Source organism: Mauremys mutica, chromosome 8 (assembly GCF_020497125.1).
Source record: "Mauremys mutica isolate MM-2020 ecotype Southern chromosome 8, ASM2049712v1, whole genome shotgun sequence".
NCBI classification, from domain to species: Eukaryota; Metazoa; Chordata; order Testudines; family Geoemydidae; genus Mauremys; species Mauremys mutica.
In genome coordinates this window covers 68,911,081-68,937,709 of record NC_059079.1, presented here as the reverse complement: position 1 = coordinate 68,937,709, position 26,629 = coordinate 68,911,081, and the positions used below count along the sequence as shown (strand labels likewise).

At 53.3% G+C, this 26,629-nt stretch overlaps 2 protein-coding genes across 6 annotated transcripts in view; one reads left to right on the top strand and one right to left on the bottom strand.

The window, feature by feature from the left end:
* The window catches only part of LOC123375712 (carboxyl-terminal PDZ ligand of neuronal nitric oxide synthase protein-like), a 191,375-nt gene that overhangs the window by 7,295 nt on the left and 157,451 nt on the right, over positions 1 to 26,629 (bottom strand). The gene's annotated exons all lie outside the window — the stretch shown is intronic.
* Positions 22,808 to 25,793, top strand: SPATA46 (spermatogenesis associated 46). The gene is made up of 2 exons (XM_045026890.1): positions 22,808 to 23,004; positions 25,174 to 25,793. The coding sequence occupies exons 1-2, from the start codon at positions 22,809 to 22,811 to the stop codon at positions 25,695 to 25,697; spliced, it is 720 nt and encodes a 239-aa protein (XP_044882825.1). The 5' UTR covers position 22,808; the 3' UTR covers positions 25,698 to 25,793.

Sequence of the window (26,629 nt, the reverse complement as noted above, 5' to 3'; positions counted from 1 at the left end):
CTAGGTTCTGCCGTCCTTTCCCTGCTCCCTACCCCTGTTGATCTGAAAGCCTGCAGCCTGCCCCGACGTCCCCGTGGCAGACAGTCATGGAGCATAGGAGGTGGAGGGCACTGCTGCTCAGGGGTGGCTCCAGACCCCAGCACGCCAAGCACGTGCCTGGGGCGGCAAGCCATGGGGGGCGCTCTGCCGGTCGCCGGGACGGCGGCAGGCAGGCCACCTCCTGCGGCATGCCTGCGGAGGGTCCGCTGGTCCCGCGGCTCCGGTGGACCTCCCGCAGGCGTGCCTGCAGGAGGTCCACCGGAGCCGCGGGACCAGCGACCGACAGAGCACCTCCCGCGGCATGCCGCCCTGCTTGGGGCGGCGAAATGTCTAGAGCCGCCCCTGCTGCTGCTGCTCTGACTGCTGAGCTGTTGTTTCCAATGGGGCACCTGCAGCAGGGCCTGGTGTGTGCGCGGGGGGAGTGACAGCATTAAGCATAGAGACCCGCCTGGGGTTCTGGCCTAGCCGAGACTCTGGCCAAATCTTTGCCAGGCAGCTTCCCTGTCTCTGAAACCCAGCGTGGATAGAGACAAGCCAGCAGAACAGGGAGCTCTTGTGTCCCCCAGAACACACCAGCCAGTCAGCCTCAGCCACAGGGTGGGTCTCGGGCTAGCCCTTTTCAAAGCTAGGCAGGGCCACTCTCACACCTTGCTGGGTGTGTACCCTAAGAACCTCAGCCTTCTGGCTGGCTGGAGATGCCCCCTCCTCAGGGTAGAGAGCTGCACCTGGGCCCCCATCTCAGACTGACTGGGAACAGACAGGCACCCTGGGGCAGTGCAATGGACAGCGTGCGGCTCAGTGCCATATGGGGCCGGGGGTGAATGGTGGGATTGGGCAGAGTGGAGGGCAGGAGGAAGGCGGGGGAGGGAGGGAAATGCTCACCCTGGTACAGACACATGGGCGCGGGGGGCTCAGCAGGGTCAGCTCTTATCTGACACTGAACAAGACTCGGGAAGCAGATTGCAAACAAAGAGAAGCGATTTTCAGAGCAGACAGCTTGGTGTCTCTGGAGGGAAGTCCCCGGTCTCCCCCCACTGGCTGCACCCATGAGCCTCCTGCAATGAAGGACCTGCCTGTGTGGCACACCTACCCCAGAGCCAGCCCCGGCAGTGCCCTCCGCTGGCACCACTGCTCAGGGGGCTAGGCAGACCCAGCGAGATAGTCCTGGCTGGCAGCTGGGCATCAGTGATGAAGAGACATGTCTGTAGCACATCACGCAGTGGGCACTGTGGTGCAGCCATGAGATGGCTCTTCTTATTGGGCCGACACTCGAGGGCAGGCAGTCCCTTCCTAGGCTGCTGTCTGCAGCCGCAATCAGAAGTCAGGGAGCAGTGGGGAAGTGCCAATGTGCTACACTAGCTGGGGCTAAGGCCACGTCTGCATGGGAGAGCTGCATCAGTTTCACTTACACTGCTGTTCAGACTGGTGCAAAGCCCCACGTAAATACTCTGATTCGGATTTCAGAGCATCTTAGAATCAGAGAATCATAGAAGATTAAGGTTGGAAGAGACCTCAGGAGGTTATCTAGTCCAACCCCCTGCTCAAAGCAGGACCAACACCAACTAAATCATCCCAGCATGGCTTTGTCAAGGCAGGCCTTAAAAACCTCTCAGAATGGAGATTCCACCACCTCCTGAGGTAACCCATCCCAGTGCTTCATCACCCTCCTAGTGAAATAGTTTTTCCTAATATCCAACCTAGTCCTTCCCCACTGCAACTTGAGACCATTGTTCTTTCATCTGCCTCCTTGTTCTTTCATCTGCCACCACAGAGAACAGTCTAGATCCATCCTCTTTGAAACCCCCATTCAGGTAGTTAAAGGCTGCTATCAAATCCCCCCTCACTCTTTTCTTCTGCAGACTAAATAAACCCAGTTCCCTCAGCCTCTCCTCGTAAGTCATATGCCCCAGCCCCCTAATCATTTTTGTTGCCCTCCACTGGACTCTCTCTAATTTGTCCACATCCTTTCTGTAGTGGGGGGACCAAAACTGGATGCAATACTCCAGATGTGGCCTCACCAGTGCTGAATAGCGGGGAATAATCACTTCCCTCGATCTGCTGGCAATGCTCCTACTAATGCAGCCCAATATGCCATTAGCCTTCTTGGCAACAAGGGCACACTCCTGACTCATATCCAGCTTCTTGTCCACTGTAATCCCCAGGTCCTTTTCCGCAGAACTGCCTCTTAGCCAGTTGGTCCCCAGCCTGTAGCAGTGCATGGGATTCTTCCGTCCTAAGTGCAGGACTCTGCACTTGTCCTTGTTGAACCTCATCAGATTTCTTTTGGCCCAATCCTCCAATTTGTCTATTCCTATCCCTACCCTCCAGCGTATCTACCTCTCCCCTCAGCTTAGTGTCATCCGTCAACTTGCTGAGGGTGCAAACCATCCCATCATCCAGATCATTAATGAAGATGTTAAATAAAACCAGCCACAGGACTGACCCCTGGGGCACTCCGCTTGATACCGGCTGCCAGCTAAACATCGAGCCATTTATCACTACCTGCTAAGCCTGACAATCTAGCCAGCTTTCTGTCCATCTTACAGTCCACTCATGCAATCCATACTTTTTTAACTTGCTGGCAAGAATACTGTGGGAGACTTGTCCTATTGAACCTCATCAGATTTTTTTTGGCCTAATCCTCCAATTTGTCTAGGATCCTACCCTCCAGCGTATCTACCACTCCCCACAGCTTAGTGTCATCTGCGAACTTGCTGAGGGTGCAATTCATCCCATCGTCCAGATCATTAATAAAGATGTTAAACAAAACCCCAGGGGTCAGTCCTGGGGCACTCCGCTTGATACCGGCTGCCACACTGAACATGGCATGGTGCAACCACACACTAACCAACAGCCTGTCCACGCAGCGATTGGGCCTGCTCAGCCACTCAGCCCTGTGGGGAGGAGCTGGAACATGTGCCCCTGAGGGGTCAGTATGGGCCCAGAGAGCCAGCATGGCTCAATGGTTTGAGCATTGGCCTGGTAAACCCAGGGTTGTGAGTTCAATCGTTGAGGAGGCCATTTAGGGGTCTGAGCAGTGATGAGCTGCCAAAATCTTAACAACGGGTTCCCTATAAAAAGTTCTGATTTAACAATGGGTCCCCTATAAAAAGTTCTGATTTAAGGGATGTGCGACAGCATATATTTTTTGTACCAATAGGGTTACCATACGTCCATATTTTCCCAGGAGGTGATTAAGAACCGAAAAGCCTGACATGTCCAGGAAAATACAGATGTATTTTAACCCTACCTAAAGTTCTTTTTTAAAAAGATGGGGCTGAACTAGAAATGAGCTCCGTTTCACATGTGTGGGTGGTGATCAGGGACAATCTCAATTTTTGGGTCTTTTTCTTATATAGGCTCCTATTACCCCTCACCCCCGTCCCGATTTTTCACACTTGCTGTCTGGTCACTCTAGGGTGTGCACATGTGTGGGTCCCAGCTGCTCCCTGCCCCCCCCTCATTAAAGCAGGTGTGCAGGGTTACTGCCCTGGGAACTGCAGGGCACCAGTGGATGTGGGGCTGGCTGCAGATAGGGGCGTGGGGCAGGGCTAGCTGGAGGCAGGAAGTGACACGGGCTGGCTGTGGGCAGGTGATGCAGACGGGCGGGCTGCGGGTGGCTGTGGGCAGGGGGTGGCTGCGGGCGGCTGTGGGCAGAGGCTGGCTGCAGGCAGGGGGTGGCTGTGGCAGGGGCTGCAGGCAGAGGCTGGCTGCGGGCAGAGGGTGGCTGTGGCAAGGGCTGGCTGCGGGCAGAGGGCGGCTGTGGGCAGGGGCTGGCTGCGGGTGGCTGTGGGCAGGGGGTGGGGCAGAGGGCGGCTGTGGCAAGGGCTGGCTGCGGGCAGAGGGCAGCTGTGGGCAGGGGCTGGCTGCGGGTGGCTGTGGGCAGGGCCTGGCTGCGGGCAGAGGGCGGCTGTGGGCAGGGGCTGGCTGCGGGTGGCTGCGGGCAGGGGGGTGGCTGTGGCAGGGGGTGGCTGTGGGCAGCGGATGGGGCAGGGGGCGGCTGTGGGCAGGGGCTGGCTGTGGGCAGGGGCTGGCTGCGGGTAGCTGCGGGCAGGGGGGTGGCTGTGGCAGGGGGTGGCTGCGGGCAGGGAAGGCGGGGGAGGGGCGCAGATACTCACATGGGGGGAGCGGCTGGGAGCAGCAGGAGCCCCAGGGCCAGAGGTCCAAAGAGCAGGAGCAGCAACAGGGCCAGGAGGCAGCTCACATGGCTCTCGCAGCACAGCGCAGCGCCCCCCGGCGGCCGGGAGGAGGAATTACAGGCTTCCCAGGCAGAGCCCATCAAAGCTTCCCTCGCAGGGAAGCTAGTTAACAAGCGGTTCTAAAACCGCTTCTAAATTTAACAACGGGTTCGTGCGAACCGGTGCGAACCGGCTCCAGCTCACCCCTGGGTCTGAGGCAAAAATCTGACTGGGGATTGGTCCTGCTTTGAGCAGGGGGTTGGACTAGATGACCTCCTGAGGTCCCTTCCAACCTGGATATTCTATGATTCTATGGACATGGCTCCCTTAATGGCAGCCCAGCAAAGAGAGTCTGGGACTGGCAACTGACCTCCTTTCCGGGGCTCCCTCCAGGTGAGGACTGAGGCCGGGTGGGGGGTGCTTTAACTCAGGGGTCTCAAACACGCGGCCTGTGGCCTGCAAGCTCCTCACAGCCCCAGTGTTTACCTAGAACGGCTCTGGTCCGGCACGCACCGGGGGCAGGGCTGGCTCCCTGCCTGTCCTGCCTCCACGCTGCTCTGGGAAGCGGAAAGAACATGGGGGAAGAGAGGCGCAGGGGCATCTGTTGCTATTGCTTCAGGCACCGCCCCCAGCAGCTCCCATTGGCCATGGTTCCCCGTTCCTGGCCACTGGGAGCTGCTGGGGGCGGTGCCTGAAGCAACAGCAACAGACACCCCTGTGCCCTTGCTCCCCCATGTTCTTTCCGCTTCCCAGAGCAGTGGGCAAGCAGGCAAGGAGCCCCCAGTGCGCGCCAGGCCGGAGCCTGCCCCCCGAGCCCCTCCTGCAGTTGAACCTCCTGCCCTGAGCCCCCTGCCGCACCCCTCCTGCACCCCACAGCAACTCTCTGCCCTGAGCCCCCTGCCGCACCCCACACCCCTCTTGCACCCCCTGGAAGGGGTGGAGTGGCGGCGGGGGGGGGGAGGTGTCAGTAATGAGGCCCTCGGCCCCGCCTTCATGTGGCCCTCGTGGTCATTTGAGTTTGAGACCCCTGCTCTAGCTCTTCTGGAGCCAGGCTGGGGAGGGCTCTGCAGGAGAGCACAGCCCACCAGGCTGGTCTCTGCCCTGCTGGAGGGAACTGCCCAGTGCTGGTGCATGGAGCCGAGTGCATGCACTTGCGTGCATGTAAGCGTGCTAGCAGGTGTACAGATAGGGCCTCGTGGCTGGATTTTTGGAAGCCTTTGGCAGTAGCTGTGGAATAGGGAGGGCAGTTTCCAGCTCCCCTGGGGTGGGCAAGGCTTGGTACCAGCGGGTCGGGGGGGTGGAACTGCTCATAGCTGTGTTAGGGAGCTAGAGCACCTCCCACCCAGCCTCAGTCAGGGAGGGAGACAGGCCTTGGGCAGTAACTGCAGCTCTTCCAGCAGCCTCCATAGGGAGCCTCTTGACCCCACAATGTCTCTGACCCAGATCCCAAGTCAGAACCCCGAGTGAGCACAGCCCATGGGATCAAGTCATGAAATCTTAATGCATGGATCAGAACATAGAAAGGGCCATGCCCTGACTATGCCTGGAGGGTCAGCTTCTCTGTTCCTGCCACATAGCCAGTAACCCCAGAACAGGCTCTGAAGAAGTGGGGAAGGAGAACCAAGGGTGCAGGTCTGTAGGGGACTCCCTGGGACCTTTGGAGGGTCTGTAGGGGTGTGACAGTGAGAATCAATAGTTTAAGTACTAAGGAAGACAGGGCCATTGTGGTGACGCTGTTTGCATCAGTTTTCACTGCAGAGGCTGTGTGGGAGGTTCCCACACCTGAGACATTTTTTTTTTGGTGATAAAGCTGAGCAATTGTACCATATTAGAGGAGGTTTTGGAACGAACTGACACATTAAGCAATAATAAGTCACCAGGACCAGATAGTGTTCACACAAGAGTTCTTTTGAAGGAACTCAAATATGAACTTGCTGAACTACTAACTGTGGTATGTAACCTATCGCCTAAACCAGCCTCTGGACCTGATGACTGGAGAGTGGCTAATGTAACATAGGTTTTAAAAAAAGGCTCCAGAAGTGATCACATGCTGTTAATCTAACTTCAATATCCGGCAAATTGGTTGAAACTATAGTAAAGAAGAGAATTATCAGACACATAGATGAACACATTTTGTTGGGGAAGAGTCAGTATGGCTTTTTAAAGGGAAATCATGCCTCACTAATCTACTAGAATTCTTTGAGGATGTCAACAAACACATGGACAAGGATGATCCAGTGAATCTAGTGTACTCAGACTTTCAGAAAGCCTTTGACAAGGTCCCTCCCAAAGGCTTTTAAGCAAAGTAAATGTAGTAGAAAGAGAAAGCATGAGACCTAGTGTAAAGGGCCTGGTATGAGGCCTAAGGCCTCAGGCCCCGATACTATAAAGCAAAGTTAGCAAGAGTCAGGTTATGAGCAAAAACCAGGCCCTGTTATAAGACTTGCCTGCTTGCAGGTTCACTATCCGATACATGAACTTGGCAAGAACAGGGCTAGTATTGCAAAAACTCCTAAGAAGTGCTAGGCACAGGAGATGCACATAAACACATTCCAGAACACCCTGATACCTAGTATGGTATAAACAGACTCCCCAAAGATAATAGGGATTCATAGATTCATAGACTTAAGGTTAGAAGAGACAATTATGGTCATCTAGTCCAGGGGTCTCAAACATGCGGCCCGCGGGCCGCATGCGGCCCGCGGAGCTCTACCCTGCGGCCCGCGGAGCTCCCCAGGGGAGCTCCGCAGGGGCCCCCAAGAGAAAAGCGGAGGCTCCCGCCTCCGCCCCTCTCCTGGAGCCTCGGCGCATAGAGCGCCGAGTCTCCGTCCGAGCGCCTGAGCCCCGCCCCGATCCGAGCCGCGTGGGGAGGGGGCGGGGCTGGGAGCTCTGGGCTGAGCGCTGCGCTCGGCGTGGAGCTCCCAGCCCCGCCCCCTCACCACGCGGCTCTGAGCGGGACCGCCGGAGACGCGCTCGGGTAAGGGGGGGGGGAAAGCGGGACCCGCCGGGGCCGGGCTGGGGGGGGGGGGAAGGGAAGCGCTCAGGGCTGGGGCAGAGGATTAGGGTGCGGGGGGATGAGGGGTTCATGATGTGGGGGCGCTCAGGGCTGGGGCCGAGGATTCGGGGGGGGGGGGCTGAGGGCTCTGGCTGGGGCTGAGGATTAGGGTGCAGGGTCCTAGTGCCTGCCCTCCGCCAGTACTGGCAAGGCAGGCTTCCCTTACCCTGAGCCTCTCCAACCCCAAACCCTCAGCCCCAGCCAGAGCCCTCATTCCCCCCGCACCCTAATCCTCAGCCCCAGCCCTGAGCACCCCCACGTCATGAACCCCTCATCCCCCTGCACCCTAATCCTCAGCCCCAGCCAGAGCCCTCATCCCCCCACACCCTAATCCTCTGCCCCAGCCCTGAGTGCCCCCACATCATGAACCCCTCATCCCCCCGCACCCTAATCCTCTGCCCCAGCCGTGAGTGCCCCCACATCATGAACCCCTCATCCACAGCCCTCACCCCACACTCCAAACCTCTTCCCTAGCCCTGAGCCCCCTCGCATCATGAACCCCTCATCCACAGCCCTCACCCCACAGCCCAACCCTCTTCCCTAGCCCTGAGCCCCCTCGCATCATGAACCCCTCATCCACAGCCCTCACCCCACAGCCCAACCCTCTTCCCTAGCCCTGAGCCCCCTCGCATCATGAACCCCTCATCCACAGCCCTCACCCCACAGCCCAACCCTCTTCCCTAGCCCTGAGCCCCCTCCTGCATCATGTACCCCTCGCCCTCAGCCCCACAGCCCTCACCCCTGCACTCCCTCCTATCCCCAAACTCCGTCCCAAAGCCTGCACCCCCACCCCCTGCCGCAGCCTGGAGCCTGCATCGAGCACAGAGCCTGCATCCAGACCCCCTCCCCCACCCAAACTCCCTCCCAGAGCCTTAGGCAGTAAATCTAAGTGCGTGTTTTGTCCTTTGAGTGAGGTGCATTACTGAGTTTATATATTTATTAAAACTGCGCGCGCTTTGGGGTGGTGGTGGAGAAGAGACCGGGCTGGGGCGGGGCCTCATGGATGGGGTGGATTGGGGGTGGGGCCAGGGGCAGCAAGGGGGCGTGTCAGTGATGCGGCCCTCGGGCCAATGCACTAGTCCTCATGCGGCCCTCGGGGTCATTTGAGTTTGAGACCCCTGATCTAGTCTGACTTCCTGCACAATGCAGGTCTCAGAATCTCACCCACCCACTCCTGGAACAAACCCCTAACCTATGTCTGAGTTATTGAAGTCCTCAAATCATGTTTTAAAGACCTCAAGGTGCAGAGAATCCTTCAGCAAGTGACCCGTGCCCCATGCTGCAGAGGAAGGCGAAAAACCTCCAGGGCCTCTGCCAATCTGCCCAGGAGGAAAATTCCTTCCCGACCCCAAATATGGCAATCAACTAAACCCTGAGCATGTGGGCAAGACTCACCAGCCAGCACCCAGGAAAGAACTCTCTGTAGTAACTCAGATCCCACCCCATCTAACATCCCATCACAGACCATTGGGCATATTTACCTGCTAATAATCAAAGATGAATTAATTTCCAAAATTAGGCTATCCCATCATACCATCCCCTCCATAAACTTATCAAGCTTAGTCTTGAAGCCAGATATGTCTTTTGCCCCCACTACTCCCCCTAGAAGGCTGTTCCAGAACTTCACTCCTCTGACGGTTAGAAACCTTCGTCTAATTTCAAGTCTAAACTTCCTAGTGTCCAGTTTATATCCATTTGTTCTTGTGTCCTCATTGGTACTAAGCTTAAATAATTCCTCTCCCTCCCTGATATTTATCCCTCTGATATATTTATAAAGAGCAATCATATCTCCCCTCAACCTTCTTTTGGTTAGGCTAAACAAGCCAAGCTCTTTCAGTCTCCTTTCATAAGACAGGTTTTCCATTCCTCAGATCATCCTATTAGCCCTTCTCTGTACCTGTTCCAGTTTGAATTCATCCTTTTTAAACATGCGAGACCAGAACTGCACACAGTATTCCAGATGAGGTCTCACCAGTGCCTTGTAGAACGGTACTAACACCTCCTTATCTTTGCTGGAAATACCTCGCCTAAAACCGCATTAGCTTTTTTAATGGCCATATCTCATTGGCGGCTCATAGTCATCCTGTGATCAACCAATACTCCGAGGTCCTTCTCCTCCTCTGTTACTTCCAACTGATGCATCCCCAATTTATAACTAAAATTCTTGTTATTACTCCCTAAATGCATGACCTTGCACTTTTCACTATTAAATTTTATCCTATTACTATTACTCCAGTTTACAAGGTCATCCAGATCTTCCTGTATGATATCCCGGTCCTTCTCTGTGTTAGCAATACCTCCTAGCTTTGTGTCATCCACAAACTTTATTAGCACATTCCCACTTTTTGTGCCAAGGTAAGTAATAAAAAGATTAAATAAGATTGGTTCCAAAACCGATCCCTGAGGAACTCCACTAGTAACCTCCTTCCAGCCTGACAGTTCACCTTTCAGTATGATCCGTTGTAGTCTCCCCTTTAACCAGTTCCTTATCCACCTTTCAATTTTCATATTGATCCCCATCTTTTCCAATTTAACTAATAATTCCCCATGTGGAACCATATCAAATGCCTTACTGAAATCGAGGTAAATTAAATCCACTGCATTTCCTTTGTCTAAAAAATCTGTTACCTTCTCAAAGAAGGAGATCAGGTTGGTTTGGCACGATCTACCTTTTGTAAAACTATGTTGTATTTTGTCCCAATTACCATTGATCTCAATGTCCTTACCTACTTTCTCCTTCAAATTTTTTTCCAAGACCTTGCATACTACAGATGTCAAATTAACAGGCCTAAAGTTACTCGGATCACTTTTTTTCCCTTTCTTAAAAATAGTAACTATGTTAGCAATTCTCCAGTCGTGAGGTACAACCCCTGAGTTTACAGATTCATTAAAAATTCTTGCTAATGGGCTTGCAATTTCATGTGCCAGTACCTTTAATATTCTTGGATGAAGATTATCTGGGCCCTCCAATTTCGTCCCATTAAGCTGTTCGAGTTTGGCTTCTACCTCGAATGTGGTAATATCTACCTCCATATCCTCATTCCCAACTCCACCAGAGCAGTCCTTTGGGGCCATCTGCCTGTCCCAAGTCAGGGTAAAGGAGGAGGGTTGGGCGTGGGGCTAGCAACCCCATCCTGTAAAAAATCAATTTGCTACAGAAACGCCAACAATGGAGATAACAGAGGCTTTTATCCTGGAAAAAGAAGGGTCTTCAACTCGAAGACGCATGACGCTAGGTGGTGAAAGCCACGAGGAAGCCACTAAGCCGATTACCCTTCTTGCAACCAGAAGGATTACCATCGGCACATGGAACGTGAGGACCATGTACGAGTCAGGAAAGACGGCGCAGGTTGCAGTAGAGATGAGGAGCAACAACCTGCGCCTACTAGGTATTAGTGAGACAAGATGGACACAAGCTGGACAGAGGCGACTGCTGACAGGAGAGCTGTTGCTGTATTCTGGACATGAAGAGAGCGACACACCTCATACACAGGGAGTAGGCTTCATGTTGTCTAAGCAGGCACAGAGAGCACTGATTGGTTGGGAGGCACACGGCCCCAGGATCATCACAGCCATAGGCGGCAGGTTTGTATAATTTTTGGTGGGGCCCAAAATGGTGGTGCCCCCCCGCTCCCGCCCTGTAAGCTGATATAAAATGAAGCTACAACGCGTCAGCGCCACAAGATTACAAGGGTCAATTAAAAGTGGAAAGTCAGAAGCAGCACTTGCCTACTTCAATATACAGTATTATATTTTGTTGCACCTGTTGTGATGAAGTGGGAATGTTCTTAATATTTTCTCTTAATACTGTGTGGGTGCCTCAGTTTCCCCTGCAAGATGCTAACTGAAGGTGTTGGGGACAAAGAGATCAGGTGGCCTCCTTGTCCGGAAGAGACACAGAGGCCAGAGGAGGGAGTGTCAGCTTGGAGCTGGCTGGGGAAATGGGGAGAGACCCAGAACTTGGTTCTGGGCTCCCCACCCCGCAAGATGGACCTGACAGAGGGGTTCTGTTTTCTGTACCAACAAGCTCTGTTTAAACTGTGTTCCCGTCAACTAATAAACCTTCTGTTTTACAGTCTGGCTGAGTCACATCTGACTGCGGAGTTGGGGTGCAGGGACCTCTGGCTGCCCCAGGACCCCGCCTGGGCAGACTCACTGCGGAAAGTGCATGGTGTGGAAGGGCATGCTGAATGCTCTGAGGTCAGACCCAGGAAGGTGTAAGCTTCTTGCCCTGGAGACAGTCTGCCCAGAGAGGAGGCTCCCCCAGAGTCCTGACTGGCTTTGAAGGAGTGGTTCCAGAGCATCCCAGCATCCCCTTCCACCCCATGCACTTCCCAGAAGTCCGCACAGGCACTAACACTCCCTCCTCTGGCCTTTGTCAAGAAGGCTAACAGCATTTTGGGCTGTATAAGTAGGGGCATTGCCAGCAGATAGAGGGACATGATCATTCTCCTCTATTCAACATTGGTGAGGCCTCATCTAGAGTACTACGTGCAGTTTTGGGCCCCACATTGCAAGAAGGATGTGGAAAAATTGGAAAATCCAGTGGAGGGCAACAAAAATGATTAGGGGGCTGGAGCACATGACTTCTGAGGAGAGGCTGAGGGAACTGGGATGGTTTAGTCTGCAGAAGAGAAGAATGAGGGAGGATTTGATAGCTGCTTTCAACTACCTGATAGGGGGTTACAAAGAGGATGGATCTAGACTGTTCTCAGTGGTAGCAGAGGACAGAACAAGGAGTAATGGTCTCAAGTTGCAGTGGGGGAGGTTTAGGTTGGATATTAAGAAAAACTTTTTCACTAGGAGGGTGGTGAATCACTGGAATGGGTTACCTAGGGAGGTGGTGGAATCTCCTTCCTTAGAGGTTTTTAAGGCCCGGCTTGACAAAGCCCTGGCTGGGATGATTTAGTTGGGAATTGGTCCTGCTTTGAGCATGAGGTTGGACTAGATGACCTCCTGAGGCCCCTTCCAACCCTGATATTCTATGATACTCTAAACTGACCACCAAATTTAAGTTGCGTGTTTTTCCTGTCAGGTGAGGACTGTGGGGCAGGGCTGGGGATAAGGAACTTGGGGTGCAGACAGGCTGCCCCAGGGCTAGGGCCAAAGAGGACTCCCCTCCACCCTCCCTGGCAGCAGCAAGCTCCAGGTGAGGGACCCCTCCTCTCCCCCGCAGTTCACTGCACATGCTCCTAGGGTCCCTCTCAGGTCCAGAAAGCCCACTCACCTCCCCTATGATGGGTACCAAGGGGGGAGGTTGCCATCACGTGTGGCCTCCCCTGCAGCCACCCCTCACCATAGCCTCACTGGGGATGGGACTGCCCCTTGCCCAGCATGGTGCAGGAGTGGGGACTGCAGGGTGGTAGCTGGGGAGGGGCACAGTATCACAAAATTCACCCAAGCCCCAGCTGCACAGGTCTAGGAAGCTCCCCTCCCCAGTGGTGTAGCCAGGTTCTAACATCAGGGGGAGTGAACACGTAAAAAAAGATGCCAGCCAACATATCCAATTACTAATCAGGTAGTTCTATAACAGGCTATAAGAGGCTGCCCTGGACCCCATCGCCCCCTGAAGCACAAGGTAGGGGTAGGCACCACCATGTTGTGCAACAAACACTTGACAAAATTACTGGACTTAGTGACGGACAATGCGAGCAGGTGGGTATTGTCATTCAATCATTCAACCCATAAAATTGCACACATTTTGCCTCAGTGAAATTAAATATCCAGAGAATTAATGGGCCTGTGATGATGATGATGATGACCAGGGCTTGCTCACCTGTGGCTCCCCCTCCCTGTGCTGTGGAGGCACAGCCAGGCAGGTCTGCATCTGCAAGCAGGCACCCTGCCTCAGGTGCAGCTCCCATGGGCCCTGATAGCCACTAGACTGGGAGCCTCCCGGTCAATGGAATGGGCTGGGCTGGGGGGCGGAAGGCAAAGGGGGAGATTGTAGGGAGCTTTGGAGGAGAGGAGGCAGTTGGGGAGGGGAGTGGGCTGGCACAAAGGTCAGGGCTCTCTGGAGAGGAGTGACAGGGGCACAGGGGTCATTGGGAGTCTCTCGAGGGGGCAGAGGGTTGTGTGGGTCTCTGTGGGGCAGGGGGCTCTGATGGGCGGAGCCAGCTGCAACCTGGGTCCGCTCTGCGGGGGTTTTTGCTATAGTCCCCTCAGGAAGCCCCCCCCGTCCTGTGTATTTTATACCAGCCCTGGGGTGCCCATTGCTGCTCCTTTCCCCGCCCACGGCTCCATCTGTCTGTCCCCACAACCCCCCAGCTGTGTCCGTCTGTCTGTCCCCACAACTCCCCTGGCTGTGTCCTGGTGTGTGTCTGTCTCACAACCCCCTGGCTGTGTCCTTGTGTCTGTCTGTCCCCCAAGCCCTGGCTGTGTCTGTCTGTCTGTCCCCACCACCCCCGGCTGTGTGTGTCTGTCCCACAACCCCCCTGGCTGTGTCCTTGTTTCTGTCTGTCCCACAACCCCTGGCTGTGTCTGTCTGTCTGTCCCCACCACCCCCAGCTGTGTCTGTCTGTCCCACAACCCCCTGGCTGTGTCCTTGTGTCTGTCTGTCCCATCACCCCTGGCTGTGTCTGTCTAGCTACCCCCCCCCCCCGCTGTGTGTGTCTGTCCCACAACCCCCTGGCTGTGTCTGTTTGTCCCCACCAACCCCCCCTCCCCGGCTGTGTCTGTGTGTCCGGCTGCCCCCACAGCTCACCGGCTGAGTCTGTCTGACAGGGACAGACCCTGCTGCTCGCTCTGCCCAGGGCTCAGACGCTGCCGGTGGCTCGCTCCCCCTCCCTGCTGTGGAGGCGTGGCCAGGCAGCTCCGGCACCGCCCCCGGCAGCTCCCATTGGCTGGGGTTCCCGGCCAATGGGCTGTGAGCCCAGTTGCTGCTGGGGCCTCTCCCGGGAGCTGCCGCTGCTGTGAGAGCGCCCGGCATTGCAACGCGGGGACCCCCGAAGCACAGGGCCTGGGGCCCAAACATTGCTGGAGCTGGGCCCAGCTTCTGGATTATTGGTGGGGCCTGGGCTTCACGGGCCCATAGAACTCGCCGCCTATGATCACAGCATCCTTCAGAACTAAAATGAAGAGGATTAAGATGAATGTTGTTCAGTGCTATGCCCCAACCAATGATAGCGAAGAGGAGGACAAAGACCACTTTTACAATAGACTTCAAAAAATATTAGAGACTCTCCCAGACAAAGATATCACCATTCTTATGGGAGACTTCAATGCCAAAATTGGACCTGACAATACAGGATACGAACAAGTCATGGGGACCCACGCTCTGGGAGAGATGAGTGAGAATGGAGAGAGATTTGTGGATCTGTGTGCATTTAACAACCTGGTCATAGGAGGCAGCATCTTTCCTCACAACCGGATCCACAAGAGTACTTGGGTATCGCCAGCAGGCACAACAGAAAACCAGATCGACCATGTCTGCATTAGCAAGAAGTTCAGAAGATCTTTACAGGACGTTAGAGTTAGAAGAGGAGCAGACGCAGTGTCCGACCATCACTTAGTGGTGGCCAGATTGAAGCTGAAGCTGAAGAAGAAGCTGAAGCTGAAGGATAGACGCCTCAGATAGAAGAACGAAGTACAACGTCAGCCTTCTGAAGGACCACAAGATCAAGGAAGATTTTGGACTGACGCTAAAGAATAAGTTTTCAGTACTACAGGATCGGTCTGAGGAAGAGGAAGACAGTGTACTCAACAGATGGCAGAAAGTGAGAGAGACACTTAGGTTAGCATGCCAGGAAGTGCTTGAAATTAAGAAATACCAACAGAAAGAGTGGATTACATCTTGACTAAGATAGAAGACAGAAAGAAGAAGAAGGCAGCAGTTAACAACAGCAGGACTAGAGCAGCAAAGGCCAAAGCTCAAAAAGAGTATGCTGAAGCTCACAGAGTAGTGAAGAGGAGTATTAGGAAGGATAAGAGAGATTATGTGGATGGACTGGCAGCAGAAGTGGAGCAGGCAGCATACAGCGGCAACATGAAACAGCTGTATGACACCACCAAGCGACTGTCTGGAAAGTTCAGCAAGCCAGAACGTCACGTTAAAGATAAGCAGGGAAAGTCTATAACAGGAATAGAACAACAGATGAATAGATGGGTGTGACGTTATTGATATAAATTGGGACCATATAGAACATGGGTTGCAACCAAGGTCCTATAGAGGCACCAAATCTTAAGTAAAGGGGGTCATATAAGGTGTCTAAGACCAGGTTCTGGGTTGCTGGTTATGATTATGCTGTCTGTATGTCTGTGTATCATTTTGTAGTTGAAGTTATAAGTATTGGCTCTGTACTATCTGTATTTTGTATTATGCTCTGCTTCTGGGAAATATCCCAGACAAGCTGGTGTTAGCCCTGCCTAGCTGGCTTGATGGCCCATTAAGGACCATCAGCTACACAATTGACCCATGGAGAGAAGGCAGACACGCCTTGTGACTCAGCAAAGTATGCAGAAACTTGTCCATGTGACTGCAGACTCCATTTTTGCTGTAATTTTCCACAGTGTGGACAAAGAGATTCTTACACCTGGAAAAGTCTATATAAGGCTGATGCATCATCTCCATCTGGTCTTCAATCCTGCTTCTGACCTCTGGAGGGACTTTGCTACAAACTGAAGCTCTACTCAAGGGACTGACTGACCCATCCCAGCGGGGGATGTATTCCAGAGACTTAAATTGAACCTGCAGTTTACTCCATCACTGCTGCAAGCCTGAACTAAGAACTTTGCCATTACTGTATGTAATCGATTCCATTTAACCAATTCTACCTCTCATCTCTACCTTTTTCCCTTTGTAAATAAACCTTTAGATTTTAGATTCTAAAGGATTGGCAACAGCGTGATTTGTGGGTAAGATCTGATGTGTATATTGACCTGGGTCTGGGGCTTGGTCCTTTGGGATCGAGAGAACCTTTTCCTTTTATTGGGGTGTTGGTTTTCATAACCATTTATCCCCAGGACGAGTGCACTGGTGGGGATACTGGGAGACTGGAGTGTCTAAGGAAATTGCTTGTGTGACTTGTGGTTAGCCAGTGGGGTGAGACCAGAGTCCTTTTTGTCTGGCTGGTTTGGTTTGCCTTAGAGGTGGAAAAACCCCAGCCTAGGGCTGTGACTGCCCTGTTTGAGCAATTGGTCCTGATTTGGCACTCTCAGTGGGGTCCCGCCAGAATCGCTCCGTCACAATGGGTGGAGCACTTTGAGGAACTCCTGAATAGACCAGCACCACCAAATCCACCAGGCATTGACCCAGCCAACGAGGACCTTCCAATCAATTGCGACAAACCAACTAGAGACGAGATCAGAAAAGCCATCGCCATGATGAAGAACAGGAAGGCGGCTGGACCTGACGATATTCCAGCAGAGGCCCTGAAAGTAGACCTGGATGCTTCAGTGGAAATGCTGTACCCCCTTTTTGAGAAGATATGGGAAGAAGAAGCGATTCCGGCAGACTGGAAAGAGGGATACCTCATCAAAATCCCTAAGAAAGGAGATCTTAGTAACTGTGCCAACTACAGAGGAATCACACTTCTGTCGGTGCCTGGGAAGGTCTTCAATCGAGTCCTCTTAGAGAGAATGAAGGATGTAGTCGATCCACAGCTACGAGATGAGCAGGCAGGCTTCTGGCAGAATAAATCATGCATGGACCAGATAGCAATGCTCCGCATCATAGTCGAGCAGTCTATGGAGTGGAACTCCTCGTTGTATATCAACTTTGTTGACTATGAGAAAGCGTTCAATAGCGTGGATCGAGAGACCCTCTGGAAGCTCCTTCGGCATTATGGCATCCCAGCAAAGGTGGTTAACTTGATTAAGAACTCATATGACAGCATACACTGTAGAGTGATCCATGGAGGGCAGCTCACAAACAGCTTCCAGGTACGAACTGGAGTCAGACAAGGATGTTTGTTGTCACCATTTCTCTTTCTCCTCGTCATTGATTGGATTATGAAGACATCCACTTACGAGCGTAGGAACGGAATTCAGTGGACGTTGTGGACCCAGCTTGATGACCTGGACTTTGTCGACGACCTTGCACTCCTTTCACACAGCAAACAGCAGATGCAAGAGAAGATCAACGTAGTGGCAGCCACATCATCACAGGTCGGCCTCAACATCCACAAGGACAAGACCAAGATCCTCAAGATTAACTCCATCAGCAATGACCCAGTCATACTGAATGGAAGCCCCCTGGAAGAAGTGCAGTCCTTTACCTACCTAGGCAGCATTATCGACCAGCAGGGTGGCACAGATGCAGACATCAAAGCAAGGATTGGTAAGGCAAGAGCAGCCTTCCTACAGCTCAAGAACATCTGGAGCTCCAGAGAGCTATCTTTGGCAATAAAGATTCGACTGTTCAATTCCAACGTGAAACCAGTCCTACTGTATGGAGCTGAAACCTGGAGGACAACTAAAACAACCACTAGGAAGATCCAGACCTTCATTAATAGCTGCCTTAGAAGGATTCTTCAGATCCGCTGGCCAGACACCATCAGTAACATCCACCTCTTGGAGAGGACTCAACCTCCAGCAGAGGAAGAAATTAGAAGAAGAAGGTGGGGCTGGATAGGACACACACTACGCAAGCAGCCAACCAACATCACCAGACAGGCATTGCGGTGGAACCCCCAAGGCAAGCGGAAAAGAGGCCATCCAAGAAACACCTGGTGACGCGACCTTCAGGCTGATTGCTCAAAAATGGGCTATACCTGGAACCAGTTAGAGCAAATGGCCCAGGATAGAGGACTCTGGAGATCTGTTGTTGGCGGCCCATACCCCGACTGGGGTGACGGGCATGAATGAATGAATGAATGATCCTCATTCCCATTTGTCATCCTACCATTATCCCTAAGCTCCTCATTAAAGACTGAGGCAAAGTATTTGTTTAGATATTGGGCCATGCCTAGATTATCCTTAACCTCCACTCCATCCTCAGTGTCTAGCGGTCCCACTTCTTCTTTCTTTGTTTTCTTCTTATTTATATGGCTATAGAACCTTTTAGGGATACACTGACCCCTCCTAAAGATAAGGTCAGAATGACAGTGTGATAGAGAGAGATATTTTGATCGGACCAACAGGTACAAGGTAAAGGATGATAACTAGCCACATCAGAGGGGCAATATGTCACTGGTTTCTATCACTGTATGAAAGAGGGGTTGCTGACGGGGTGTCTTTGTCTGGCCAAGGTGGGAGAGGAAGGTTCAGCCGCTCACTGAGCTGAGTCCATTGTGACAGGCATACATGTGTTAGTGGCCCCACAGAGTCTGCCAGCAACTAGGACTGTGCTTTGTTGGCAATAGATCTGGCCAAGTGCCTTCACTACTGAACTGAGTCTGTGGTCTTCTTGGGCAGTTCGATTGAGGTCTGCTGGGCCAGCTACCTCACAGAGCAGGTGCAGCACACAGAGACAACACACATGCAGCCAAGAACTGACAATGGTAAGAGGTCATGGGATAAGTGGGAAAGTCTTCTTATGGATCAATAATTGCTTAAAAGACAGGAAACAAAGGGTAGAAATAAGTGGTCAGTTTACAGAAAGGAGAGAGGTAAATAGCAGGGTCCCCCAGGGGTCTGTACTGGGACCTGTGCTGTTCATAAATGATCTAGAAAGGAGAGTGAACAGTGAGGTGACAAAGTTTGCAGACAATACAAAATTACTCAAGATAGTTTAGTCCAGAGCGGATTGCAAAATTACAAAGGGATCTCACAAAACTGGGTGAAATGGCAGATGAAATTCAAAGTTCATAAGTGCAAAGTAATCAACACTGGAAAACATAATCCCAATTATACATATACAATGATGGATTCTAAATTAGCTCTTATCACTCAAGAAAAGTCTTGGAGTGGCGGATAATTTTTTGAAAATATCTGCTCAGTGTTACTCCTGAAGGAATTCTGCACCAAAAAATTAAAAATTTCTGTGCATATTTTAAAATTCTGCATATTTTATTTGTCAGAATAACACAACATTATCATTTTCAATTATTTGCTGACAATTATTATTACCAAAATAATTGAAAATGATGTGATTATATTGTTATCGTTTTTCTGTATTATTTTGACAATTAAAATATGCAGAACTTTGCAGAATTTTAAATGTTTTATTTTTCTGGCACAGAATTCCCTCAAAAGTACCAGAGTTCTGTGTGGTGCAATCTGGGTGTGGGCAGTGTGGTGGGAGGTCTGGGTGCAGGGGGGAACCTGGATGCACAGGGTTTGTACGTGGCTTTGGGTGCAGGGAGAATGGAACTCTACAGGGGAGTCCAGGTGAAGGTGGTTAGGGCTCGGGGAGGATATAGGGGGAGTGGGGCTTGTTAGGTTGCGGGGGTCAGGGTGCAGCTGGCTGAGCCTCACCCCCTGCACCTGGAACCCCCCCCCACACACACACCCAGACCCCCACTGAGGTGCAGAGCTTCCTGCAGCCAGGTGAAGTTTCTGGGGCTTGATCTGACCCAGCTGCGGCTGCTATGTGCAGGGAAGGGGGAGGGGGAACTCTGTCTTGCCTCCGCCCAGCTGGGACTAATGTCCCTGGGTGGCTGGTGCATCCCCAGACCCCCCTCTCCCCCCAGTGATTTACCTCTCCCTGGCCCCGAACAGACCTGCTGGGAGGGGTGAGTGAGCACTGGTGCAGCTTCTCTTTGCTTCCCCATAGAAACCATTTTCTGCAAGGAAACAAAAAACTGCGGGGAGTAGGGGGCAATTTTTTGCTGTGCCACAGTGGTGCAGAATTTCCTTAGGAGTATCAAGGTGCAGCAGTAGTCAAAAAAGATAACAGAATGTTATGAATGATTTGGAAAGGGATGGATAATAAGACAGAAAATATCATAATGCCACCATATAAATCCCTGATACACATGCACCTTGAATGCACCTGCATGCAGTACTGGTCACCCCACCTCACAAAAGATATATTGGAATTGGGAAAGGTACAGAGAAGGGCAACAAACATGATTAGGGGTCTGGAACGGCTTCCATCTCAAGAGAGAGATTAGGACTGTTCAGTTTAGGAAGGAGATGATTAGGGGGATATGATAGAGGTGTATAAAATCATGAGTGGTGTGGAGAAGGTGAATAAGTGTTATTTATCCCTTCACATAGCACCTGATTAAATTAACAGGCAGCAGGTTTAAAACATACATAAGGAAGTATTTCTTCACACAATGCATGGTCAACCTGTGGAACTCGTTGCCAGGGGATGTTGAGAAGGTCAAAACTATAACAGGGTTTAAAAAAGAATGAGATAAGTTCATGGAGGATAGATGTATGAATGGCTGTTGGTCAGGTGGACATGCTCTGGGTGTCCCTAAACCTCTGATTACTGGGACTTGGCACCACTCAATCATTACCCTCTTCTGTTCACTTCCTTTTGAAGCACCTGGCACTGGCCACTCTCAGAAGACAGGATACTGGGCTAGACCCAGTATGGTCTGACCCAGTATGGTCATTCTTATGTTGTTATGTGATTAGCTAATTAGCTGATGATTCAGCTGCTCAGTTGGAAACAGTTAAAAGAGAGACAGAAAGAGTCGCTGGAAGAAAGGGCCAGAGAAGCCCAGGATCTCAGAGAGATAGACTCATAGACTTTAAGGTCAGAAGGGACCATTATGATCATCTAGTCTGACCTCCTGCACAATACAGGCCACAAAATCTCACCCACCCACCCCTGTAACAAACCTCTAACCTATGTCTGAGTTATTGAAGTCCTCTAATCATGGTTTAAAGACCTCAAGGTGCAGAGAATCCTCCAGCAAGTGACCTGTGCCCCACGCTGGAGAGGAAGGTGAAAACGTTGCAGGGCCTCTGCCAATCTGCCCTAGAGGAAAATTCCTTCCTGACCCCACATATGGCGATCAGTTAAACCCTGAGCATGTGGGCAAGATTCACCAGCCAGCATCCAGGAAAGAATTCTCTGTAGTAACTCAGATCCCATCCCATCTAACATCCCATCATGAGCAGTGGAGTGTGGAGATGAGCTCTCCCCTCTCCATCTGGGGAAAAGTTTAAAAGCCTCACAGGGGAGAAGCACTTGTTATGGCACATTGTCAATAAAGCACCTGGTGTTGCACTTGCTAGGGGAGCGTGTGAGGACGGCTTGCACTAAAGAATGCTGGGGAGGGAACCCTGCCCTTCTAAAGGGGCAAGCTACTCTACGGCCTGCTGTAGCTGGCACGTACCTTGCCTGGCCATTCTATGAATGAGGAATAGGACGGCACTGCTATTCTCCTCCTGGCAGCAGATCTAGCTGCGAAGCTGAGAGCAATGCTGCATAATAGTCTGACTTGCACTCCAGGCAGACCTCAGCCGCGGGTGTCTAATTGCAGCGTAGCCATGCCGAAAGAGCTGTTTCTGAGACATGCTGTAGAAGCAGCTTTGGACCTGGTCCAAGGTGTCAGAAGCCCTTTGTCCTGTGACCCACACCTGTAAGTTCCTAGCAGAATCTGGTTCAGTTAGACAACCACTGAGCGGAGACCAACTCTCTCCCTGCAGCTCTCTCTACATGGCACAAATGCCTTAGGTGAGCTGTAAATAGGTTTAGTCCTAACTAGATAACAACTGTGAGCTTTTTTAACTTATAGACGGCACAATGTAGCTTGCCCTAGGAATGTGCTTGCGCTGGGGAAAATACAGATGGTGAAAGTCAGAATGGCAAAGTCTGGTGGAAGGACACCCATCGCCACAGACCATCACATGGGGAGCCTCATCATCACGGCTGGCATCTCCTTAACTCTCCAGGCTGATACCATGGCCGCCACCCAGGGGACAGAGCCAGCTCTGCACAACCAGGGGTCTCAAGTCAGCCTTTGGCGGGTGCAGCACTTGTGCAAATCTGGCTACTTAGCCAGGTGCCTACATAGGGACGTAGCAACCTAGCTTTGGGCCCCCATTTTGGAAACTCTTGGCTGCAGTCTTTAGAGACAGACAATACAACGAGCACTCTCCCCATGGCGCAAATAGAACCTCCCTCAGCTTCCTGAGGGTTAGATTTAAACCAAGAGGGGTCGGGGGGACTCACAAGCAGCTGGGAAAACAAGGAACAGCCATTTCAAATACCTCTTTATGATCAGGTGTGCGAAGCTGGAAGGTCCTGCACCAGAGGCTGGCAGGTGGGCATTGGAGAGAGTTGCTCCAGGATAATCCAAGTGCTTAAGTGCTAACAAATGGTCCAAGACGAAAGGGGCTGCGGGAACTAATGGCAAATGGCTGTACGTGTGCAGGAGTACTGGGTGCATGGGGCAGAGTGAACGTGAGTACTTTGGATGCAGTCAATGCATGTGCCATGAGACTGGAATGTGCCTGTCTCCAGATGCAGTCACTGGTATCTCAGGGCTGTGGTGTGTTCCTTGCTAGGCCACTGTATGCACTAGCAAAGGCCCCAAGACTTACAGAGAGATGAGTCCCAGGAACAGCTGCTACATAGCCTCTTTAAACCCATTCAAACACCCAGGCCAGACGCTCGCTGCTCCTTTCCTTCAGAACCCCGCTGATCCCTGCCTGGAACTGGGGGACCCACCTGGTGACTGTGAGGTCAGCCGGTGATGTCACAAAGCCAAGGCCCTGGGCAATCTAGCCAGAGGCTGTCCAGAGCTCCAGCCAGGACCTGCTCCCTGCATCCGTCTCAAGAGGGCATGGAGAACTTCTCCCTGCTGACGATCTCTGGGCCTCGTCTGCCCAGCTGTGCCATGAAGAGCGAACGTGAGCTGCCATCCCCCAGGAACACACCCAGCCTGCCAGGTAACGGGGCCACAGTGAGAGCCCGCAGCCAGTCCTCGCATGGCATGGAACAGAACGACACTGCACTTCTCCAGCAACCTCACTACCTGCCCCAGGGCACTTTATAAGCAGCATCCCAGGACAGCCCATGAGGTGGAGGAGGGATATGATCCCTGCTGTACAGATGGGGAAACTGAAGCACACAGATGCTGATGTTTTCCAAAGTGTGCTTCTGATTTTGGGTACTCATTGTTAGAGCCCTGGGGCCTGATTTGCAGTGGGTCTTAGCACTCACAGCTCCCACTGAGATCATGCGAGCTATGGGCCCCCAGCACTTCTGGAATCAGGGGCCAGCTGTCCCAAACTTGGCATTCAAAACCAGAGGCCTCTCTTGAAAATCATGGCCTAAGTGAATTGGGCAAGGTCCCACAGTCAGTCAGTAGCAGAGACCAGGAGATGAGCCAGCTCTGATCCCTGCCTTGGGCCACACACGCTACCTTTCCTAGGCAAAACACAGCCAACCAGGCCAGGCCCAGGAAACCAGTGAGCTACTTCCAGCAGGGCTTGGCATTGGCAGGTGACCTTGGACAAGGCACTGCCTTGCTCTGGGCCTCATTTCCCCAGCTGTAAAACAGGGCAAGGGAAAATGCATGGGACTGTTGTTCATGTGCCCAGAGGCCTCGTACAGGATCTCAGGCAGGGGCAGTCGCTGTTCAGCCACAGACCCTCCCCCGCTCGTATGCTTTTTTGACCCACTGCAGGCTTGTGCCTGAGCCAGTCCTCGATGCCCATCATGCGACACCACTGCTTGGGATCAGCGCTGCCTTCTGAGCCTCTCAGCGTTGGGTTAATGGCCAGGACCTGCAGCTGGCAGCTCTGCCCCTGCCCTGCCATGGCACATGCAGGGAGAGGAAAGGTCTGACCATTTCAAGGGGGGCCTGCACCACATGGCACCCCCTGCTCCCCAGCCCTGGGGCCACAAACACTGAGCTCCAGCCAAGCCCAACCATCTCTTCCATTACACTACAGAGGCTCCCTACAGTGCTCACTGAACAGAGCTGAGCAGGGGATGACTCGGGGCACAAAGACAGTGTGGCAGGAGCAGAGGTACAAGATATGCATTTCCCTTGGGGACAGGAAGGGGCAGTTTGTATCACTCTGACCCAGCTTCCCCTCCAGGAGGGCACCAGCGTGGCGCTTCAAACACTCCGGGAAGGGAACTGACTGCTGGAGACAAGCTCAGACCAGTCGTCGGCACCATAAGGTCCCTCTCTGCTGCCATGCCCCATGCTACCCCTTTGTCTGGGGCCTCTCTGCCCCCCCGACACACACACTTGGTGTCCCTTTGGTTCACTGGCTTTTCTCTGTGTATTTGTAACACAGGAATTTCCAAAACATCTACCTGAGGGGCCCAGCCCTGGACAAGTAATGCCCCTTGTGCTCATCCAGCGCCCCCTGGCACAGCACAGCACGTGGTGGGGGCCTTTTGAGCGCGCACAAACTTGGATAGCCACTGCCTGTGTATCTATCTGTGCTCTCTGAGCGCCTGTGCCTGTGTCCCTCTGGACTCTGAGAGTGTGGGAGTGTGGGAGGAACCGGCAGGTGATGCCCGTCCTGGGACGCACAGAGCAAACCCTCAGAGATGCTTTCAGTTCCCAGGTATAAGGCTACAATTTAGTCACAGGTATTTTTAGTAAAAGTCCTGGACAGGTCAGGGCAGTAAACAAAAATTCACAGCCCATGACCTGTCCGTGACCTCTACTATAAATACCCATGACTAAATCTTAGCTGGGAGCCCTGGGTGCTGCTGCTCTGGGGGACCCTGGGGCCAGCCGCACCGGCTGCTGTTTGGGCGGTCTGTGGGGCCAGCCACACCGGCCACTGCTCAGACCCACGGAGGTCGTGGAAAGTAACAGAATCCTCCATGACAGACTCGCAGCCTTACCCATGTGTGACAGACATGGCTGCCAGCCCCTTCCACACTGTCTGGCCCAGCAGGAACTCTGTGATCAGGGGTGGGGCTGGCGGGTCAGGAGCATCCTGGGATGAACACCGACCCAAGTGGTGCCCGAGGGGGAGGGAAGCTGCGAAGGGGACGGGGAGGGCAAGGTGAGCCCAGACCATGGCCTCCCTCCCCACAGCCTGCCCTCCACTGGGCCAGGGGTTCATTCCAGCCTCTTCTCTTGGCAGCTTGTGTCCCCAGCGACAGCCAGAACAGCGAGCCCCTAGGGCGCAACTGCACCATCTACCGGCCCTGGTTCTCCCCCTACAGCTACTTTGTGTGCATGGACAAGGTTAGCCAGCGGGAGGCCTGCAGCTTCCCGGACACGCTGGTGGCTGGCGCCAGGGACACCAGCCAGCCTGATGAGCTCCCGGAGAGCATCTGCTCCTCCTCCTGCTCCCTGGAGAAGGCTCGCCCCACCGAGAGCACGAGGAGAGCCAGCCCCGGCGTGGAGGCCAGGGACTGCATCACGTCCCGGGACATCCTCATGGCCTCCAAGTGTCAGCCAGCGCCACAGAACGGCTACAAGTGTGTGGCCTGCTGCCGCGTCTTCCCTACCCTGCACTCACTCAAGACGCATGTTAAGTGTGGCTTCAAGGAGGGCTTTAGCTGCCAGGTGTATTACCACAGGCTCAAAGTGCTGTGGGAGAAGGAGCGCACGGCCCGGCCCAGCAACCGGCCGGCCTTTGGCAGCTGCAAAACACCCAAGTGACCCAGCCCCCGGCAGACGCGCAGCCCCCAGCATATGCCGCCTGGGGGCAGTGCAGTGCTCTACGCTCCCTACGGCAGAACCCAAATAAAGCAGATTATTAGGAGCAGGCAGCGTTTCTCTGCGGAGCACCCTGTGGCAGGGGCACCCTGTGGCAGGGGCCCCTGTGGGCTAGATGCAGGGATACAGCAGCCCCGGCCCTCCTCCTGGGACGTGACTGGGCGAACCCCCGCCTTTCCCTGCTGGATCACAGACTCCCCTCCCCAGCAGTGTGACCCCTAAGGAGTGAGCCCCTAGTCAGCCTGCCATGGGCCCCTGGCACCCCGGTCCGCCACGGCCCCACAGCCCCCCATTCACCCTCCCAGCAGGTCCCCACTCTAGCACAGTGACTCCTGCACACCCTGACCCTGATCCAGCACCCGAGGCCGCATTCCAAGGGATCTGTCTGCACCTAGTTTTGTTATGGTGAAAAGGCCTGTTCCCTTGTCACTCTGCACTGATCAGAGCCCAGGCATAGATCCCCACATATCCCCCAGCCAACAACTCTTCAGGAGCGGGTCCGAGAAGCCATTTCTCAACAGCTCAGGTGCCTGCTTGTTGGAGCTGCTCATTCCAGATCCCCTGGGAGAGAGACCACTCTCACCAGCCTTTGCTATCGCCCAGCAGCCCGGGCAGGAAGTGCCAACAGGTAAGCCGCTGCGTGCTGGTGACTGATCCCACGGGACCTGTTTGAAGGAGGCATGTTTCCCCAGAACTAATCCAGTGTGGGAGGGGCATTTCCGAAAACCAGGCAGCAACTCCAAAGGACCCTTACATCGAACGTGAGGGAATGGATGTCTTTAGCCAAAGTCTGGGCTGCTTCCCAAACACGAGAGTAAAGACCCAGAGGGCAGGCAACACCAGGCTAATTGAAAGGAAGGGTCAAGACGTTATTC